Below are 23,084 nucleotides of genomic sequence, written 5' to 3' on the forward strand. Positions count from 1 at the left end.
CAGCAAACTAGGCGAGAAGCTTGTTTTTCGAGTCAGTCTGAAGGAGGGAGTTAATGAACGTTACGTGCTATAGATACCTAATACCCTGTCGTCTAGTGAAGCAAGGTTTTAATTCGAAGCAAGTGGAATGGCAAAAGAAGACCTTTCCTACCATTGAGAAGGGCGCAAAGCGCATTCGAAAAATTCTACTGAAGTCAATGCGATTTTGAAATTGTGCCCTCCCTGAGCCTCCGGCCTTTTTTTGTCGCTTGGTGTTCCTTCGTAGAGTGAATAATTGACAGAGAGCATCTTACACCCTTTAGAATATAAAGATTGGCTTTTTTTTGGTGAACAGGGAAAACTGGGTGGAGTTTTCTAATATTTGGAGGAACCGCTTTTCTTCGTTTTGCTAATTATAACCGTATATTCCAAATTCTGGTCACTGGTCACACGTCTCAAGATCCCTGGGGAGGTTCACCACGGATATCGCGTGCCGGGACGGTGTAGTCTTCGAAACCGCGACCCTGAGCAGACGCAGCATTCCCGAGTCGCTTAACCCTCCTCTGATGTCCAGTAAAGGGTCAGCATCTCCGCGGTGCTGACCGCGAATTTCTCTCGCTAGGCTTTACGGAGGCCAAGGAGGACGAAAGGGAAGGACTGCGACCATGACGGATCGCCGTGAACCATTAGAGCGGCCTTCAGCGTCCGGTGCCAACGTTAGAGCATACCATTGGTCTGTGGATAGTATGCAGCAGTCCTATGCCGTTTGAAGGCAAGGAACTTTCCTAACTCCGGGAGAAGAGCAGATTCGGGCAGATTCGAATTTCATCCCCTGGTCCGTGATGATGACGCCTGGAACACCAAAGTGCGGAAACCATTTTCGACAGAGGGTCTCGGCACATGATTACGCCGTAATACCACACAGAGATATTGCTTCAGGTCACCGGGTAAACCTGTCGATTATTGCGCTGTGCAATTCCTGTCTCTTAATTGGTGGGGGTAAACGGTTCCTATTTCACGTACCACTATAACTTAGATGAAGTTGCATTTCAAGCCTGGAGTTGTTGATTACCGCCTTCTGGCATTCATAACAGACGTCCTATAAAAATTAACTGTGCGTCGAACGCTGAATGCGGGTACTTAAAAACGACTTTATAGTGATGGTGTGACCAGCGAACCAAATACTAACGGTATTCGTTTTCCACAGTGATGAATCTTAAATGAATTTCTAATGTCCAACGTCGCCGCGCAACTTTTTCCGGAGGTCACTAACTTTCATCATTTATCCACAAAACCAATGTTTGCCCATTCCACCGACAAGGAAAAATTTCTTTCAACCGCTTAAGAGCTTCATTTCTGTGTCTAGGCCTGCCTTAATAAGGAACTCCAGACATCCAGGTTTTGCGCCGAGGTCCACCAATTCGATATCCCTAAAAGCTGTCTGGCGTCCTGACCTACGCCATCGCTCTATCTTAGGCAGGGTCTGCCTCGTCTTCCTTTTCTACCATAGATATTGTCCTTATAGAATTTCCGGGTGGGATCATCCTCATCCATTCGGATTAAGTGACCCGCCCACTGTAACCTATTGAGCCGGATTTTATCTGCAACCGGACGGTCATGGTATCACTCATAGATTTCGTCATTGTGTAGGCTACGGAATCGTCCATCCTCATGTAGGGGGCCAAAAATTCTTCGGAGGATTCTTCTCACGAACGCGGCCAAGAGTTTGCAATTTTTCTTGCTAAGAACCCAAGTTTCCGAGGAATACATGAGGACTGGCAAGATCATAGTCTTGTACAGTAAGAGCTTTGACCCTATGGTGAGACGTTTCGAGCGGAACAGTTTTTGTAAGCTGAAATAGGCTCTGTCGGCTGACAGCAACCGTGTGCGGATTTCATCATCGTAGCTGTTATCGGTTGTGATTTTCCACCCCAGATAGGAGAAATTGTTAACGGTCTCAAAGTTGTATTCTCCTATCCTTATTCTTCCTGTTTGACCAGTGCGGTTTGATGTTGTTGGTTGGTTCGTCTTCGGTGCTGACATTGTCACCATATATTTTGTCTTGCCCTCATTGATGTGCAGCCCAAGATCTCGCGCCAATCGCCGCCTGCTTGATCTAGATGAATGCAGTTTGTACGTCTCCGGTGGCTCTTCCCATGATGTTGATATCGTCAGCATAGGCCAGTATTTGGGTGGACTTGAAGAGGATCGTACCTCTTGCATTTACCTCAGCATCACGGATCACTTTCTCGAGGGCCAGGTTAAAGAGGACGCATGATAGGACATCCCCTTGTTGTAGACCGTTGTTGATGTCCAATGGTCTTGAGAGTGATCCTGCTGCTTTTATCTGGCCTCGCACATTGGTCAGAGTCAGCCTAGTCAGTCTTATTAATTTCGTCGGATACCGAATTCTCTCAAGGCCGTGTACAGCTTTACCCTGGCTATGTTATCATAGGCGGCTTTAAAGTCGATGAACAGATGGTGTAACTGTTGTACATATTCCAACAGTTTTTCCATCGCTTGCCACAGAGAGAAAATCTGATCTGTTTCTGATTTGCCTGGAGTGAAGCCTCTTTGGTATGGGCCAATGATGTTCTGGGCATCACACAGTGCAGCAATTATAGAGGTATCACGTTACTGAGTACCATCTATAAGATACTCTCCGCGGCCGGATAGCCCCCATACGCCCAGAACATCATTGGCCCATACCAAACAGGCTCCACTCCAGGCAAATCAGCAACAGATCAGATTTTCTCTCTGCGGCAAGCGATGGAAAAACTGTTGGAATATGGACAACAGTTGCACCATCTATTCATTGACTTTAAAGCCGCCTATGATAGCATGGCCAGGGTAAAATTGTGGACGGCCATGAGCGAATTCGGTATCCCGACGAAATTAATAAAAGTGACTAGGCTGACACTGACCAATGTGCGAGGCCAGATAAAAGCAGCAAGATCACTCTCAAGACCATTCGATATCAACAACGGTCTACCACAAGGGGATGTCCTATCATGCGTTCTCTTTAACCTGGCCCTCAAGAAAGTGATCCGCGATGCTGAGGTAAATGCAAGAGGTACGATCCTCTTCAAGTCCACCCAAATACTGGCCTATGCTGACGATATCGACATCATGGGAAGAGCCACCCGAGACGTACAAACTGCCTTCATCCAGATCAAGCAGGCGGCGATTGGCGCGAGATCTTGGGCTGCACATCAATGAGGGCAAGACAAAATATATGGTGACAATGTCAGCACCGAAGACGAACCAACCAACAACATCAAACCGCACTGGTCAAACAGGAAGAATAAGGATAGGAGAATACAACTTTGAGACCGTTGACAATTTCTCCTATCTAAGGTCGAAAATCATAACCGATAACAGCTAAGATGATGAAATCCGCGCACGGTTACTGTCAGCCAACAGAGCCTATTTCAGCTTACAAAAACTGTTCCGCTCGAAACGTCTCACCTTAGGGTCGAAGCTCTTACTGTACAAGGCAATGATCTTACCAGTCCTCATGTATTCCTTGGAGACTTGGGTTCTTAGCAAGAAGAATTGCGAACTTTTGGCCGCGTTTGAGAGAAGAATCCTCCGAAGAATTTTTGGCTCCCTACATGACGATGGACGATTCCGTAGCCGAGCGATACCATGACCGTCCGATTGCGGATAAAATCCGGCTCAATAGGTTACGGTGGGCGGGTCACTTAATCCGTATGGATGAGGATGATCCCACCCGGAAAATCTATAAGGGCAATATCTATGGTAGAAAAAGAAGACGAGGCAGACCCTGCCTAAGATGGAGCAATGGCGTAGGCTAGGACGCCAGATAGCTTTTAGGGATGTCGAATTGGTGGACCTCGGCGCAAAACCGGGATGTTAGGAGTTCCTTATTAAGGCAGGCCTAGACTGGATACCGGTTGTTGCGCCGTTGATGATGATGATGATGATGAAGTTTCTTCCAGTCCCTGAAGGAAAGATCTCTGATTAGTCAATTCCCAACTAAAATTTGACCAAGGTCAAATCGTGGAGACCTAGGCCAGGACCCAGAAAATCATAAAAGTCCATTCTGCCAATGATACTCGTTCAGGGCCTCCTATATAATAACTGCCTACATTTGGTTCAAATGGAGCGATCATGACCCAAACTCTCTTTCATAAGAAAACCACAAAACTTTCATATATGAAGCGCCAATCTCTGATTTTCGGGCTGTATCACGGGGTCTTCCAGAATTTTATCGTGTAGCTGGAACTGTCAACTGTTTTTCTTTAACCTTTATCAATCAATGCATCCTCGTACAGAAGTTTTAGTACTATTACTAATGATTGACATCATCTTCATCTCTTACCTGCACACCACACGGAAGCTGAATTGTTGAATTTTTATGACTCTTTAAGCAATAAAATCATCTTAAATGTCACCGCGTGCCATTATATATTTTGAATCTTTGGTCGGTTATTCAACGGTGAAGCTGCCTCCTTTTTAATGACTTCATTTGCATAACTTTGATACAGTTTTTAAAGATGGCGCGGTGTAGCATCAAATGAGATACATTTCGCTGTTACATACCCATGACATAGATACATCTGTGTGGTCAGATGGAGGAGAGTAACAAATTAGCAACAGATTGGATCTACAAGTGTGATATCTAGAAATAGAACATCTTTTTTCGGAGTTGACCGGGCTCTCTGTTGATGTGTACATGCTAGGCATCTACAAGTTCATTCACCAATAAACAGATACTTGCCTCCAAAATCTGTTGAACACTTTTTCTTCACTTCAACCAGTTTTTTGGTTAAACGCACAATCTAATCCGATGATATTGAACTTTTTTAACCCAGATAAGTCCTTTTGGCTTTGGATTAATTCAGCTTGTTCGTGTAATGCGTAGATATGATCGATAACCAAAATTATTATTGCTTTCTCAATATCTTTGCGTTGGAAATTTCCATATTTTTATAGTAGGAAGTTGTGCTGGTTGTTGACCCGCCATATAAGGATGATCCCATTGGAAGCATTGCTTCTTACCCCACAAAATATGATATTCGCCCTCAATTCTCTACTCCAGAAGTTTTTGCAAGCAGAAGATATTTTGAATACTACTAATGTCCACTGTTCTCAACATTTCAGGTAGCACCCCGATATGGTCGGAAGCGCAAAGGAGGTAGCAACCGCTTATGAAAAAATGACGACATGGATTGATGGAACTTTTTCATTGTAGGCAAAAACAAGACAAGCCAGCAGTGGTTCGCGGGTTATAGGCGGAAAAGAGAATGGTTTGCGGAAAATTTACAGACGCCTTAGTATAAGTGCAGTTTATATGAATAAAATGTTTTTTTAAAAAAGGAAAATTAAATCTATAAAAATTCAATCTTCAATCTCAATTTTCAGATAGATAGTGGAATGAGCTCCCATCAGGCGCGCCCCTTCATGCGGATGAAAGTCCTGGGGAGTTTAACGTGAGTACCTGTCGTGAAGGCATAATCCCACGGTCCTCTTCGGACACGGATTGATTTTGGGACCACAATCAGAGCCCCGCCATGCAAGCACAGCGGTCCTGGTTTATACTGAGTGCAGGCTCAGCATTCATACCAGTGGATGCGAGGCCTATCTAACACCTCTACCGCAACTAAGAAGTACGGCACCCGAGTTGTACAGCGCAACTCCACGTTCGAGCTCCGAGGAGCTCTGCCCGCGATGTAGGCATAACCACAACCACCATGAAACTCCCACTAGGGGGCCGACCGCAAATTACCGGGCCGAGAACACATCCTCCTGGAATTCTCCTGGAGCATATGCTCTCAGAGGGCCATCCCGGTTCCCATGGTACCAGATAACCTCTGGTGAGGCTTCGTGGCAGAGCCACTTCAGATGAGTCCCTTGCAGACTCGGGTCTGATCGCCCTCCTCGAGTACGTGGGGACGGAACTCCCGAACGGGTTAACTGGAAGCCCTTCATGCGGATAAGGGAATACAAGGCAGATGTATTTTAGGTGTGCACTTGTATGCACATTCATAAAAAAAAGTCCATCGTAATCAACTGTCTTGCGCCATCCACTATTTTCACCATTTCAATATCCCTAGGAGGTAGTCAAACGATTGCCAGATAACCTTCTTCTGCCATAGATGTTGCCTTTTTGTGGATGTTCCAGTTTGGGTTATTCTCACTCATGCGGATCAGATGGGCTGCCCACCGCGGCCCATTAGCCCGGTTTTTATCCACAACCACATATTCGTTGAAGGTGCAATGGCTGAAGTTGGACGAGCGTTAGCGTCGCGATATCATTGCCCTGGGTTCGAATCCCAAATGAAAATGGAAGCAAGGAAAAAATAATATTAGGGCAAAGAGATATAGAGGGAGATAGAGTGAACAAGAGGCAAACAAACGACCGTGATCTCACCTGTACATTGGCTTACTCTTTTGGGTAAGTGGTATTGTCAAAGCGAGATATGATAGCGCAAAATGTCACGTACTGTACCGTGGTAAACTCTCAGATAAATTTGAGGTCTAAACCGAAGTCTGCCAGGGTTGCATCCTGTCACCAATATTAGCAGAAATTCTTGGTAGCGGGGATATTCTTCATGCTGTCTTGTCCGGAAGAGGTGAAGCCCATAGTGTTTTACGTAGGCACCTGTCGTGAGACTTAATCCTACGGTCTTCTTCAGACACGGATTGATTTTGTGACCACAATTAGAGCCCCGCTGAGACAAGCAAGAACGGTACCAGTCTATACCAAGTGCATGGCTTAGCATTCATACTGGTGGATGCAAGAAGTACCTAAATCTCTACCGAACTATGGAGTACGGCACCCGTGTTGATACGCAACACCGCGTCGAGGCCCGAAGGTCTCTTCTCACTGTCCGGAAGAGGTGGAGGAGTTTAATAAACGATGACATTTTTTTTTCAAACACCTCGACTGAGCTGATACATATATTTGCCTTCTCACCGGATCATGGGCCTTGATCAAAAGGCTCTAGATTTCTAAAGAGAGGAAAGTAAAGTTGAACACCAACAAACACCAAAGTTGAAACACCAACAAAACCAACCAGTTTGACGGGATATCGTGCTCTGCCTGTCTGGTTCAATGGTTAGAGTATCCAAAGTTTTAATCAATTTACATATCTAGGAAGCGTGGTTTCTGGCGTCGGTGGTTCCGAACTGGTTGTTGTTCGACGCCTTAAGCGCTAGATTCGCTATTTCTGTCTTGTCCAAAATTTTAATATGCAGTTACCCCAACCATAAAATCAGAAACTGTTCGGTGCTAGTGTCCTTTCGGTGTTGATTTAGGGAAGTAGCACATGGAAATGGACGCCCATTGCCACTCGAAGGCTGTAAGCATTTGGCAATTCTCTGCGTCGTATAATCGGAGTACGCTGGCTTGATACTGCTTCAAACGAAGAGTTTCGTCGTCGCACAGTCTTGTCACGCGTGAGAGATGTGACCGGAAAGCGGAAGTGGCAGTGGATAGCTCACATATTAAGAAGAGATGAAAATTGCATTACTGGTTTCCCATACGGTGGAACCCACTCTCCCAGGATGACCGACGAGTGGGTAATGGTAAGATCACTTCACACTGTGAAAGAGAAGTGCAGGCGTTTCAGGATGTCGTGGGGGAGCTGAGCGCATTCCGGATAGCCGTGAATGGCATGTAGGTGTGGGTCATGGGCTCTATTCCACCAAGGCATCTTTAGCGTGCTTTCCATCAAACCCTTTGTCATAACGAAGGCTAAGCAATGAACCTTGCTTGTTACTTTTGACGCCTCTTTCAAGATTGGCGATCTCTCAACAATAAAAGCGATGAACCGCACCTTGATCGGCTTCGAGCGGATCATTAAGAATTAAAGTCTGCGGTTGAAAAACTGACAGCGGGTCGCGTATGCAGCACGGAACAGCCGCGTCAAACGGGCCAAGTGTGTGAAATGAGTGACAAGGGACCACCCCAGACCGACCCGATTCAACCCAGCAAACCTAGCGCGATATCAACCCCCTCTTCCACCCGGCCATCAATTTCTTTCGCCTGCGTACTTTGCAGCGGCAACCCAAACTCCCCGTCTGTAAAGTAGTTAAACATTATGTTTCTCATATAGCGTGGAGTGTTCATTTGGATGAGGGACGTTTTGATGGCCGACCAGTTTACTCGGATAAAAGCAATATTTTCCAACGTGACCACTGCTCAGTACTCTTTCGACTCCCTTCGCCATCTTCCACCTTCTATAGTAGTGGCATCTTTCCTGAATCCAGACTGCATATCGGAAAAATCCCTTGCATTTTCAGTTATCTCGCGCAATCTGTTGGCAATTATTCTCTCTAGTATCTTCCCCATCGTAGCTATAAGGCATTTTCGGCTTTGAAGAGGGATCACCAAGTTGTTTGCTTACTTTTGACAACAAAACCACGCTGCTGTTTCCATTTTTTAGGGAATATCCCCGTTGGGGTATTTTTTCACTGCTTGTATAAAGATGTCTGATCTCGCGTGGGCGACCGCTTTCACTGTTTTATTGGAAATACCATCAGGTCCCGGTGTTTTCTTCTCCCTTATTTTTTGCAGATCTGCAGAAATTTATCTTCGGTGAAACGCGGTATGGTCTCTAAACCGACTGCACCGATTGCTTCGATGACTGTGTTCGATCTTTGCGGGAAGAGTGTCTTCAATATCGATGCCAGCATTGTCGGACAAATTATTTGCGGTGATTTCTTCCACTTTATTTTAGACATCACCACTCGATAAGCTGTGCCCCAGGGATTTACGTCTGTTTTTGCTTTGTTTGACTTTCTGCAAATCTTGCTTGGCTTTCTGCAAATCGTGCCCCAATTATTTGAAGGTGGAGGGCAGTTCCTGGAAATTTTCTTTCCTCGAACGTTGGACGATTCTCCGGACTCGCAGGCACTTTGCCTTCAGCGTCTTTATTTCTTCACTCCACCAGTAGTAGAATGGTGAGTTTCTTTTGCTGGGAACTCTTCTCGGCATTGCAGCATTGCATGAGTTGGCAACAGACTGAATTAGCTATTTGGTCAACTTTTCTGCTAATCCTTGGTTCATACTGGCGGAGTTCGTTACCAAGTCAAACGCATCTTTATCCAAGTGGCTATCTTTCCATTTTGGACTTGTCAGCTTAAGATTCTGCGGCAATCTATGCTCTTTGATTTCAAGCATTAGCACCTGATCATCCCTGTTTGTGAATTCTTTGCTAACCCACCACCTCATCTTAGACAGAAGCGAAAAGCTGGCGAAAGTGTTGTTAATGATCGAGCCCGTACCAGTTTCACGGTATGTATTTGCCTCACCGTTATTTGTAATTCCCAATTCCAAAGACGCAAACGTTTCCAGTAGCCTTCGACCTCTGACGTTAGTATAGTTACTACCCCACTCTGTTATCCACACGTTGAAGTCATCGCCGATAACTAGTGGACCCTTAGTTTTTGAGTCTGTCGCAATATTGTTTACCATTGTCTGGAATTCTTCTATTATCCTATGAATTGTTGGCTTGATGAAGGTTCAACGAGAAAGCACGCCATTGAAATCGGTGAAGAGTATGTCAAGTGAAGATCCAAATTCAGCGCACTGGTGCAAAATGGAGCGGACCGGAAAGCAGCTTTCGAAATGTTCCTTATGCATTCTAGCATTATTTTAGCTATTATCTTTTCGACGGCAGAGAGCACGCAGATATCGCTCCAATTGCCACAAGCAAAACGAGGAGGAGCATTACCAGATGTGATACAGTTAAAATCCATGAGAGGTGGAAAGAACCACCTTTTCAGTTGGTCGTCATTGTGGATGAGAAGTCGACGGTTGGCGCCCTTCAAAGAACCATCGAAAGATTTGCGACCACACGCAAGCTCTTTCGTGATGTGGTATACGCTTCTAAAATCATTGCGTTCTGCGGCATCTTCCGTTTCCCTGATCAGCGCAATAGCAAATTCTCTCTTGTCACGGCGTACGTACTTCCTAAGTTTAACATCGGTTATGCCGAACTATCTCTTACGGATATTGAGGGACTATCTGAGGAACCACTCCCTGCTCTATGAAACACTAAAGGGTGAAAGGTGGATGGAGGTCACTCGGGGGTAGCACAGGGATCCATCCTAAGGCAGGACCTCTGGAACACTACCTATGACAGTCTACTTAAACTCGATATGCCAGAAGAGTCGCGCCTGGCTGGCTATGAAGATGATGTCGCAGCGCTTGTTGCTGGACGGACTGTCTAACAGGCGCAAAGCAGACTCGGCATATTGATGCGACGGGTAAGCGGATGGATGACTACTCATGGTTTCAACCTTGCACTGGAAAAAACGAAGTAGTCATCCTGACTAAAAAGAGAATTCCGACCCTGCGTCCCATATCGTTCGGCGAGTCGATAATTGAGTCAAAATCGGCGATAAAGTACCTCGGGTTGACTCTTGACTCAAAGATGAGCTTTTCTGAGCAAATCCAAGCAGCAGCGAACAAGGCTGCAGTTGGAGTTTCGGCGTTAAGTAGGCTAATGGCAAACATTGGGGGTCATACGTCTAGCAGGCGACGTCTCCTGATGAGTTCAACCCAGCCTGTCCTGCTCTAGGGTGGAGAGGTATGGGTTGACGCTCTTAACAAGGAGGTATATCTTAAACGCCTCGCGCAAGAACAGAGACGGGAAGCTTTACGGGTGGCGTCTGCGTACCGCACTGTCTCTGAACCGGCCGTGATGGTGATCGCGGGAGTGATCCCCGTTGCCCTTCTTGCTAGGGAGCGTCAGGCCATATACAAGCGCAAGGGAGATGAGGGAAGGGAGGTGGTTGCTCGCGAAGAACGGCAACGCACTCTAGACGAATGGCAGCTCTCTTGGCAAAATGAAACTAGGGGCAGATGGACTGCGCGGCTCATCGGCAACTTAGGTGCGTGGCTGAATCGGAAGCATGGAGAGACTGACTATTTTCTTATCCAATTTTTAATTGGGCATGGAAGTTTTCAGTCTTACCTGCACAAGATTGAAAAGGCGCGTTCTCCGGATTGTGTGTTTTAAAATGGATTTGTGGACGACGCCCACCGCACCTTTTTTTCTTGTGGAAGGTGGGATGGGGTTCGTCAGCAGCTCTATTTAAACACAGGGGATCTCTCTCCAGACAACATTGTCGAAGAGATGCTGAGGATTGCTGACAGGTGGAACCGTGCTGCCCATTACGTTCGGGCCCTTCTCGTTGCTAAGATGATAGAACTCGACCGGTGGAGGAGCCGGATGGCAGAGGATTCCTTGAACTGACAGTTCCCTTCCTCCTCTCCCCTCCCGTTGATGAAAGGAATTCCGTGATTTGAAGGCTCCGCAAGACGGGAAAGTTCGGGGACTAGCGCGAAGTAATGTGACGAACGGTTCCAGGCTAGCTCTCTGACGATGGGGAGGTGTTTAGTTGGTAGTCCGACGACGTACCGAATCGGGAGTCCAACACTGTGTGCGTAAATGCGTTCACCTACCCCACCTCAAAAAAAAAACAAAAACAAAAAAAAAATAACCGGTTATCTACCCGAAACTGACCACAAAGAAACTTTATATGATATATCTTAGGCTTTCCGTGAGGGCTTTTAATTATTTCAGTGAATTTTGTCAAAAGGGACAAAAGGTGACTATAGCCCACGTAATGTTCCCGACTTAAACGAGTATGTTGCAAACTCACTAGCCCATGTACAGAACATTAATCGAGGACATTGTAACAAGGAAGGGGCCTGACAATTGTACCCTTACTTTCTCCAGTCAATCACAATTTTTGTTATCGTATGAGATACCACTGTTCAGTTCTTTTTTTCTCCTTTTAATATAGATAGCACGTAGATCAGAATACTGATTATAGGACTGACTTCAAATCTACAAACTTATCGCTTACATCAGTAGAAAATATCGTAATTCACTTGGACAATCTCATGCAAAATGATGCTGGTTAAAATTCCTGAAATAGTCCCAAATTCTGAACCACTCCGCCAATTTTACCTCATCAATATTCAAACGGAATAGAGACGCATTTTAATAAGGTCCCAACTCAGGTAAAATAAGAGGACCATGAGAAACCTACTAACTAAGCAAAGAACTCAAGTTAGCAATTTTAAAAAGTTGCGTGATCTTGAGTGGTAAATCTTTTCCAGAAAAAAAAAATTTGTATTTAATTAAAGAGGAAGTTCAGAAAGGAAACTTCAGTGACCAGCCGATGCCCCCAGCAGACCAGTCATTGGACAGAATCGTGGCTGCCAATTCATTAGCACATTCTTTCCGAGGGCCTATAACTGTTTGCTTGGAGTCAGTCTCGCGGTTGATATTACAATGGCAATTTAAAAACCCATTCGTTATTGGCGATAGCGCGTTAGGGGTTTTCTTACTTCTTCAGTCTTTCTTCCGTCATTGATGCAATCTTTCACATCGGTAAAGTAGCTCGTCATACAATATATATGTATGTTATAGGCATTAATATAGGATGCACTTGTCAGGGCCTTCCTGCACCGCGAATTTTTACACAAAAGTAAGTACAAGATTCGCACGGAAGCTCTTCAGCATTATATCGGGATGGGGACAGGCAAGTGATGTTCGATCGTTATTAACGGACAGTCATAAATACTCTTTAATGCCGCAATTTGTTGAGTTGAATTTATAATTTGATTTATTCTCGGTTCATTGATATATCTCCCAACCAATTTCAAATATACTTTAGAATCCAGCTCTACTTTCGCCATTTTCATGAGGATGTCCATACCGCATCCACATGGATACTCAGTATGTACTCGGATGCTTGAAAAACTGTTAAAGCTGACTTTGATTTACACCCAAACTACTTTTACGTTGCAAACAGATGTCTTATTAAACTTGCACCAACGCCGCGTAAGAATCTTAGTTGATCAATAAGATAAGATAAGATACGGGTATTCACCCAAATACTATCTTTAAGGCCGTGTTTCATGTGCCCTCACGACCGCTTGCAACTTAATCAAACACAGTAAGGCACCTTCTACTGCATCTACCCTATACATTGCGCAAATTGAAATCATATTTCAAGTGACCCTTCCTCACAATATATCCTACTGTTAAATTTATTTGCATCTTTTACTGATATTAAAAACTGGAACTAAATTAATTTAATGAGATGCAGATTGCGAACTTGTCCTCACGATGCAATTGGAACCCTTCTTTGGGTCAACTGTGCGCTATTTAGCTGAGACTTCCCATGGAGTTCGAAATCCATCCCATTAATTATTTTAATTATTGAACACATTTGGAGCAGAGTGGAAAGTTTTTCGCGGTTTATTCCAGTTTATCTTTGTTTCATAATTAATAACAATAAAAATATTAATGGATAAATGAATGACTTGAAACCCAAATCAATTTGAAGATTGATTGGCGGTAAGTGGTTTGCTAATGTATCTGATAAAATTCATTAATTTTCTAAGCTAAGTGTTTATTTTGAAACCCTCCATGAGAAGTACTGGAACTAAGAATGAGCTTTATTATCATTAACAGTGAAATAAAAGATTTAGTGATATAGGTATATATAAATAGTCTCCCAATCATAAAAAGTGTAACCTTGATTATCTATTTATGCAGCGGGTGATGCTGTCCCCCCCCCCCGAATTCCACCGTGTCGTGTCTTTCCAAGTGGTAAGAAGTGACAGACTTCGAATCCACCCGCGACTCTAACAAATCAGGTCGTGGCCGAGGCACGGATTTTGGAGGCCTCACCTAATTCATGTCCACCCACGGAGAAATCTGTGGAAGACAGGCTCTTCACTTCAGTGGAAAACCTACACCCGGTGTCTACGGCGCGGTCAGTCAAAAAGGATAGTACAGCAACTCCCTTAATGAGAGGAACTGGAAATCTGACTATGGCCGGCCTGTCGCTGACACTGTTGCCTAACTCTTCTAAAATACGGGGAAGAAACGCTCGGCAGAAGGAAACTTTCGCCGCAAAGGAAATAGGACTACGGGCTTGCCTGTCAGAATCTTCTCATCCGCCTGTACCCGGAAAAATGGAAGAAAGGAAAGCTGGTAATGCCGATCCAACTGGTTTAACGCCGATATGTGAAAGCAGATCCACGCAGTCCGGACTCCGTGAACCTGGGAGAGCTTCTGGCCGACGACAACGGAAGGCACGGCAAAAGAAAGCGAAGTTTCATGAAGGGTACAACCCTTCAACTCGCCGAAGAAGTGAGGGAGTTATTCTAGACAAGAAGTTTCTTTGAAACAAACATGTAGAGATAAAGATGAAACGAAATACCACAGCTTATGAGCTGTGTAGGCGTAACTTTGCCCCGACATGGGGACTTAGGCCTCAGATAGTAATGAGGATATATGTTGCTATCATTAGGCCGATGTTGAGAGCAGCTCATGGATTAATTCGATTAAACCTATGGAAACACAATAGAGGTGGGGGGGGGGGGGGGCACAGATCATTGGAACCGTCTTTGGGAGAACTGAATCTAGTTTTCACAATGCCTTCCGATTCTCAGATCCCCATACACCTGTTTGGTAGAAGATATGATGTTATCTTGAAACGGAGAGACAACTGGAACGAACCAGAAGAATGCATGTCAGTACTGACGTCTTCTACACCGATGGCTCAAAGACAGAAAATGGCTCTGGAGCAGGAGTCTACCTTTCGAATAAAAACGAGAAGTGAGCTATTCCTTTGGGACAGCACACAACGGTCCTTCAGGCTGATGTGTATGCGATCCTAAGGCCGGCAACCTGGACGATTGACGAGCGGTTGAAGGGCAGGCGCATCGCAATCTGTAGCAATAGTCAAGCTGTATCGAGGGCGTTGAGTAGTACTTTGGTCACTTCAAAAATCGCTCAAAATTCGTTCGATGAAGGCGAATCTCCTGTGCCTAAAAACCGGATAAATTGTACCAACACCCAACCTGGAGGACCAAGGTTGGGGATTGGGTAGGGCTGACAATCCTACACGGAAAACTGAAGTTACGAAGCCACAACAAGAGCCTCGGACTGGACAGATTACATAACGACGAACCCGGCAACGACAACGGAATAACGAATAATGGAGCAGTTCTATATTTTTTAAGAAAATCAGCTAGTGATCACTGGTCATTGTTTCTTCTGGTATCCCCCAACGATAGATTCCTGATTTTGTTGCGAATTGTCTCAGTCCAATTCCCTCGTTATTTCGGATTTCATTCTCCAAGTCTTATTTGACAAAGCAGGCCTAGGCTCGTTTGGCATGAGATGGACCCTGTTATTCCCACACTATGAAGTCATTTCCTTGCTAGGTTGAGGAATCTGTATGTTGGTACTACTCTCTGAGGAGCATCAAATCATCTCTTGTTTGTTATACCACCTAACCCATTAGCGTGAGAATACTTGCATCGAATCCCTACACAAAGAGCTCCCACCCTGCCCCTTCTCGTTTAGCGTTATAAGTCCTAGGTCCCTTGCCCTTTTTGATGAATCTGTTGATATGACAGTTTACATCAATTTTCGCTAAACAACGGCAACGCCTTGTTTCTTCTAATCCCGCTTCGTCCTTGAGCAGCTTTTGGTTCCATTTCTTTGTCTTGTGGATCCTATCCTCCCCAGGAGGCTTAAACTATCAGCTAGCTGAAGGCTTCGTCAAAATTTCTCTTGACAAGAGTGGCTCATGCACCTCAGACATCAACTTCGTTTCCCGTGGTCCTTTCTTCAACCTCACATTAGACCACTTCTCTCTTTTGGCCAAAATAGCTCTTCCGCAGTTATTGTTTTTTCCACTGGAACTGTGAGCCAGGTTGGCCACCAGAGTAAGTAATCGCTCGAACTTCCTTTCGTAACTTCCCTTTCTACCTGTATGAAGTTGAAAGTCACAAAAATATTTGGAATCAACCTTATCAAAAGGTCACAAGGAAAGTATGTGACTCCTGATCTATATCTGGTACATTCTCTACTTATCACCCTAAGAAAGACGATCAAATTTAACTTCTTTTACGCCCTCTAACAGCGTTTCGAAGATGACCCTTTTAAGACAAAACATAATTCTTAGATAAAGTATTCACAGCTAAACGAATTATTGTAAGATACAATCACTACTGTGCGGAGTGAAAGCAAAACAACACCAAACAAAATTGATGAGCACTTGAATGAATTGTTGTTATTTTCCTGATATTTCTGTTGAATGTTGCCGTTTTCCACACCACACGACATCAATAACCTACAGCAACATTAACCACATTGCCCGGGGTAATCATGCACCACCGAATAACTGACCTAACTCACCCAAAAAATAATTATCAAGGATTCGATCATCTCGAGGCCAATTAGCCACATAACGGCGAAAGCAAAAAAAATCTTATTCTAAAATTGACCATCTACGAAACGAAAAAATTACAATGAATGACTATTGTTGGTAATCCGCCGGTCTCCCGCCTGCAGACGTCGGCCATGTGATTGCGGAAGCGATGAATGCCACAATGTTGCTGGAGTTGATTAGATACATAGATATGCAAATCATCGAGACAGAGTACGTCGCGGCCGCAAATTTAAGCGGAAAAGCATCTTTCTGCATGACCAGAAGACAAGACATGCGAAAAAAGTTGTACCTGCTCAAGACTGGACCAAAAGCCAAACAAAGTCCCTGGAACCATTCGTAATAATAAACTTCACATGGTTTTTCTATGAACTGGCGTCTGCAGTCCTCCAGGTACTTTTAAGCTTTTCAGATTTCTCAAAATTAGCGACCATGGCTGCAAATTGCCAGTGCTCCATTATAATTAGCCTCAATCTTTTTGTTAGCGGCGGCCAGTGTCTTGACGCGTTGCCCATTGACTTCTTAGTGGAGCTGTTAAGTGGTAGATAATGGCGAGCTGAGCTTTCAGTGGATCAAATTGCCCACAATTAGATACAATGGGCGCAAGAATAATGTCGTACACACCCTCAACTCCATGAAGGTCGGAGCAGTTTTTAACAGTGTGATACACGGAACAATGTCTCAGAAGGCGCAGTGCCTAACTCGTACGGATAGTTCTGCTCACTATGCGGGTTGTCGTACGCTCCTAACTTCGAATTGACTTCTAAGCAGGGTTCTTCCTCACCAACTGCAAACCCCTTCTGTTGAGGTTCACCGCAGCACTTTGCTGCATGTATGAACCCATTCAGCTGCTAAATTTACATATCCAGATCCACCAGACAGATTAAATGTAAAGTATCCGGAATCTAAAACAATTTTAAACTTTGTGCTAATCTCGAGATCGCTGTGGCTAGCGCTGCGTCTATTGTTCCTCCATTATCGCTAATGCTTGAAACCAAGATCTCATTGTTAAATGGACTGAATGACTGCTCTGGTTTGCCCAAGATGCGGACGAAGAAATGCGAAATGAACGCGGTTTTGGTGCGATGGCGATAACAATAGGAAAACAACATGCACTTAATGTACAATTGTTACATTTAATCGGTGAATTGTGAAAATATGCGTTTAAATATTTATTAAGAGAGATATCAATCGCGTGAAGTAAGAGGGAGGTTTTTATTTGGCCAGGGTTCTAATGAACAATTAAGGTGTAACCATAAATCCTTCGACATAAGCCGACCCCGCTTGTGAACGGGACAAAGGCTGAAGAAGAAAAAGAGATAAACCCTTCGACATAGGGTACGACATAGGCGGAGCTTCAGTATTTTCAGGCGGACCTATATCCACGGTATACTTCGCCACCTTTTTAGGTTTTTGGAATAGCTCTCCCCTCGTGGTCATCTGCGGCCATAAAGGGTGATCTTTTGACCATAGACAAACTCGTTAAGTCACCACTTGGTCCAGGATGATATGATATTTTTTTACACCCGTAGAAATGTAGTGTGGAAGAATACATGCTCTGGGTCCTCTGGCACTCCATCGCACTTGGGACAATGGGGTGAGGTATCTAGTTTAAACCTGAACAGGTACTGGCGATATCCTCCATGCCCCGTGAGAAACTGAGTAAGATTAATCCCACCGTGCCTGTGTGTCTCTCCAACCACTCCTTGATGGCAGGGATGAGCCTGTGTGTCCACCGACCCTTTCCCGAGCGTTCCCGACGCTCTTGCCATCTATTTAGCGATCTCCCCCTTTCGGCGTTCTTCGTCTGCATAAAGGAAAGATAGACTTTGCATTATATATATTCGTCATCTCATCTGCCAAGATGTCAATGGGCATGAGTCCAGAAATGACGAATGCTGCATTATCTGAGACAGTCGTGAATGCCGAGCACACCCTTAGGGCTGTTCTTCTGTAGACTGAACTCAGTTTGTTAGCGTTAAATGTAACCTGCAATGCCTTTCCCCAAACTGGAGCTGCATAGAGCAGGATCGAACTCACTACCCTAGCTATAAGCAACCTGGAAGCATGCCGTGGCCCTCCCAAGTTCGGCATCATTCTTGCCAGGGCCACACTCGCATTGGATGCTTTGTCGTAGACATACTGCACGTGTGGCTTATAGCTAAGCTTCCCATCTATCATCACTCCCAAGTATTTGATCGCAGGCTTAGAAGTGATGTTATGATTCCCAATTTGAATACGGGCAAAATTTCTTCTAAGGCGCTTGGTGATGAGGACCGCTTCCGTTTTTTCCTCCGCAAGTGTCAGACCAGAACGCTCTAGCCATCCCTTAACACCACTGATTGCCTCGGATGAGTATAACTCAGCATTTTCGAGATGCTTTGCGACAACAACCAGCGCTACATCATCGGCGCAGCCTACCACCGTGGCTTCCTCCGGAAGAGAAAGATTAAGAACATCGTTGTACATGATGTTCCACAGCAGTGGCCCCAGTACGGAGCCCTGTGGGACACCCGCGGAGACAACGTACTCCTGGGGTCCGTCATCGGTGTCATATCAAAGCCTCCGTTCTTGTAAATAGCTGTATACAATAGCTGCAAGATAAGTGGGAATACCAATCTTCGCCAGAGATTCCCGTATTAGGTTCCAATTGGTCGAATTGAATGCATTTCTCACATCGAGGGTCACTACTATGCAATATTTGCTAGTACTGCCCTTTCCGTGGATTGCATCTTCGGCCAAGCCAGTAACCATTTTGATGGCTTCAATGGTTGATCTGGCTTTACGGAACCCATATTGCCGATCTGGGAGACTTCCTTGGCTCTCAACAACCGGGAGTAATCTACTATAGATTACTCGCTCTAGCATTCTGCCCACAGTGTCCAAAAGACAAATAGGTTTGTAGGAGGTTGGCTCACCTGGAGGTTTGCCAGCCTTAGGCAGTAGCACCGACTTCTGTCGTTTCCATGATGCAGGAAATATCCCCTCGGATATGCACGCTACGAACAACTCAGCGAACATGTCCGTTGTAGATTTCACGGCAAGTTTAAGGGCCTTATTCGGTACGCCATCCAGACCCGGAGCTTTGTTATCTCCTATCTTAGCGTAGATCTCCAGCACCTCGTCACTGGTAACTGGCGGTATTGCCGTGTCGTTCAGAGGTAGCTGGAAGCTGTCTATGCCCTCCTCTTGCTAAGGGAATAACCGCTGGATAATTCTTAACAAGAGTGAAGGACACGTGATCTGCGGAGATGATCGGACTCTGAATCGCCCCATCACAATTCGATAGGCTCTCCCCCACGCTTCTAAACAGAGCTCCTTAAAGCATTCCCCCTTGCTCCGTTGGATGGCGAGCTTGAGGGTTTTGTGAGCTTCCTTATAGGCGCGCTCTTTTTGCCCTTGGTCGATTCTGCCTACCGCTCTTTGAGCCGCTCTTCTGGCTCGGTGACAGGCTGATCGAAGGCTGGCCAGTTCAGCATTCCACCAGTAGTTTGGTCTTCTATGAATGAGCACCTCCTCGGCGTGGACGCGTCACACGCTTTGTCTATGCATAGGACCACATGGGCAGCTCTTTCCGTAGAGGCGACTGCTTTATTAGGTTGGTCAAACCACACCTCCATGAAGGTCTGCTCATTCAGAGCATTACCGGACCAGCCTGACGTCTTTCTCGGTTTCGGGCATGATGGTCTTATGCCCGGTGACTCCACCCATAGCCCAAAGAAGATTGCCTGGTGGTCGCTGGGGGTGTAGTGCTTGCTGACGCACCAAGACATACCACGTGCCAGTGCAGGGCTGACAAAAGTTAGGTCTACGATTGAGGTAGACCCCCCTTTCTGGAAAGTGTTTACATATCCTTCGTTGGCCATAACGACATCCAACTATGTGAAAGCGTCTAATAGACTGCAGCTCCTTGCATTTGTCTTTCTGCTACCCCACTCACGGGCCCAAGCATTGAAGTCACCAGCAATCACCCTTGGACTACAACCACTTGCGTCGAGAACAAGACTGTCAAGCATTTCTTCGAATTCGGGCAGTCTCAGGCTTGGTGGGACGTAATAGCTGTACACATATACCCCGTTTATTTTCGCCCACACAAAGCCGCTGTATGTCTGATTCCCAGTACATGTATGGCTTGTCGACCGCATGCCCATATCGCCGCTCCACCAGACCAATCTATAACCCACACGCCACCGTGACGGTTTCTATAGGGTTCGCTAATGATGGCAATTTCCACCTCGGATTCGTAAATGGTCTGCTCAAGTAAATCTTGAGCGACCCTACAATGATTGAGGTTTATTTGAATAAACCTCATTTTTTCATTGAAGTCAGCGCCTTCCTAAATTCCGGGCATTTAGCACTTCCGGCAATATGCCGGTAATCCCGTACCTCACTTCCTTCGCACAATAAGCATTTGGGGGTCCCTATTGCACGCTTTGGCAATATGGTCTTTCTCCCCACACCTTCTGCATCGATCGGATCGATTAATGCCGCTGGTGTATGCCTTCGCGAAATGGCCAAACGCGGGGCACTTGAAGCACCTCTTTAGAGAAATCTGCTCTCTCAGACGGCAAACAACCCATCCGATTCAAACCTTCCCGGCCGCCAATAATTTTAGCGCGGCGTCCACTGGCAATCGCAATGTGACCGTTTGAGTATTGCCATAGGCCTACCGTAAACTCACAATGGACTTTTCGGCAAGTTCCTCCAACTGTCCCATCAAGGCAGTGCAAATTTCTCCTTTAGATGTCACTTCATCGAGATCCTTGCACTGTATATTGACCTCATGTTTTTGGGCCCGTACTGTGACATTCTCCCCAAGTGAATTCTTAACCTGAGTTCGAAAGCCATCAGTTTTCCCCAAAGCTGGTTTTTTTCAGCTCAAACATGAGGTCATCCTTTTGGGTCCTTCGAATCTTGCTGACATTTCCGCCTATATCTTTTAGGTCGGGGTCAGCTTTAACCTTTTTCAGTATCTCCGCGTAAGACAAACTTCCATTGCTGGAGATAACAATCGCTTCTCGGCCAATTCGCACTTTTGCCTTTTTCTTCGCCTTTTTCTTAACTAGCTTGGTCCATCCACCTTTTTCATTCCCCTTAGTTTTTGTCGAGACGATTGCCGGAGCCCACACTTGAGGGACCTGCTTTCTCTCTTCGGTTCCGTTTCGAAGCTATTTGTTTGGCTTTTTTCCTCTTAGGCGCCTGCTGACTTCCCAGAGGATCCACATCTCCTTCCCGCACTCTCTTGTTTGGTGGCAGACCGATTCCAACACGACTAGGTGTCACTTCGGTCGCTTGTGACACAGTTGGGGCAACAGATTTCGACGTGCCCTTGGAATTTTGTTCCTCCTGTTGCGATTTGTTGTAGAGCACTCTAATTGCTCTCACCATATTTTTTATGGCTTGGTGGACGTTGTGCTTGTCCTTGAAGAACTCAGACAGCTCCACTATTTTTGCACCAAGCTGTGTGAAGGGTAATTCCTCTGCTTGAGGGCTCTGCTCTCCATGATTACTAACCAGATTACTACTTTTAAATACTTCCTCACATTTGGCATTCGTTGACTTTCCCTCCGTTTTATCGTTTTTGATGTTTGGCATTGACGCAGATCTCAAAGTTGACGAACTTCTTCTGAATGGGTCCTTTTCCTGGTGTTGGAGTACCTCTTGTTACTGCCCCTCTTGAATATGTGCGGTCGACGTTGTATACATACATACATGCAAAGGGGGGTGTCAATTTTTTTTTCATCAAATGTAATCATGTGGGGTATCAAATTAAAAGTCTCGGTTAGTACTTTTCGAAACCGGTCTTAGTTTTGACATTTGTCGAAGAGGTGGGGAGTGCGGGGAGTTGAAAATGATCATTTTTTTAACGAACCCATTCTCAACCGAAAAATCTGAAAAAATCAGCGGACTGGCACTATATGATGTCTAGGCTTCGGAATACCCTCCATACCGATACCTGTTCAAATAAAGTTAATAATAGTACGTTACTATAATCTTTACTAATTGACAGGAAAACCCCCCTTAGAATCACAAAATTTTGTAGCAATGTCATACCTGAAGCGTCTGGATTCCGGTTTCCCAACTTGTTTGTGCTTTTCCTAGGGGAAATAGCAAAAGTTTTCTTCTGCATAATTGTCCTCTTCCATTTTTTCGATGATTTAGGCAATAATGCCACGTATGGGTTGACCTTACTTAGGTTTCAAATTTCTCTTACCAAGAGAGTTGCTTTAGATTCCTTTCTGCCTGGTTATTCCGTAGGTAATAAGTTCGAGCTCTCCTCTGAAATGAAGAGTATGTCCCCGATATATTTTCCAGTGGGGGTCATGAATCTGGTGAGGCCTCAAAAAGTGGTACCTTGGCTTTGGTTTGATTGCTCATAGTCGCAGGTGGTTTCGATGTTTTTGACTCCTTACTCAGCCAACACGTCAAGTTATACCCAACAAAAGGATCATAGAGCAGTATCATTTATTTTCACTTTTACATTGAGAACTCCTCAGGGGTCGTTAGCGATCCTTAACGGGTAGCTTACTATACGGGGTGTGGCGGCCCCGAGGTGCCCGAACAAAAAGTTCTGACTCCTTAGCTTGTGCCTGCCCTCGGCAGCTAGTCACGAGCCACGAGAAAGTTTTTCGGTAAAGAGCGAACTGCTAATGACTAATATAATTCGAGATCCTTTGGGAGTCCCCGGAGCCGTCGACAACCCCCTGCCGACGCCGGTGGGTTGATGTGAGCGTAGCTCTACCAAGGTGGTAGTTGTGGCGTGTATCAGGAGCCAGCCCCTTCAGAACTAGCTAAGCGTTGGTCAAATCTAAGGGTCTTCTCCCGAAGGTATACCATTCCTGACTGTTACCTCCCGCTCCTTTGCA

General features: G+C 45.3%; 1 protein-coding gene across 1 annotated transcript in view; it reads left to right on the plus strand.

Moving 5' to 3' along the window:
• Window positions 1-5,322, plus strand: part of LOC119659694 (G protein-activated inward rectifier potassium channel 3-like) — a 32,061-nt gene extending 26,739 nt beyond the window's left edge. Inside the window, exons 4-5 of the mRNA XM_038067949.1 lie at window positions 5,107-5,140; window positions 5,198-5,322. Of these exons, the coding sequence (XP_037923877.1) occupies window positions 5,107-5,140; window positions 5,198-5,237 (74 nt within the window). The 3' untranslated portion in view covers window positions 5,238-5,322. The remainder of the gene's footprint in view (window positions 1-5,106; window positions 5,141-5,197) is intronic.
• Window positions 5,323-23,084: the final 17,762 nt, after the last annotated feature.

This window comes from Hermetia illucens, chromosome 6 (genome assembly GCF_905115235.1).
Source record: "Hermetia illucens chromosome 6, iHerIll2.2.curated.20191125, whole genome shotgun sequence".
Lineage (NCBI taxonomy): Eukaryota > Metazoa > Arthropoda > Insecta > Diptera > Stratiomyidae > Hermetia > Hermetia illucens.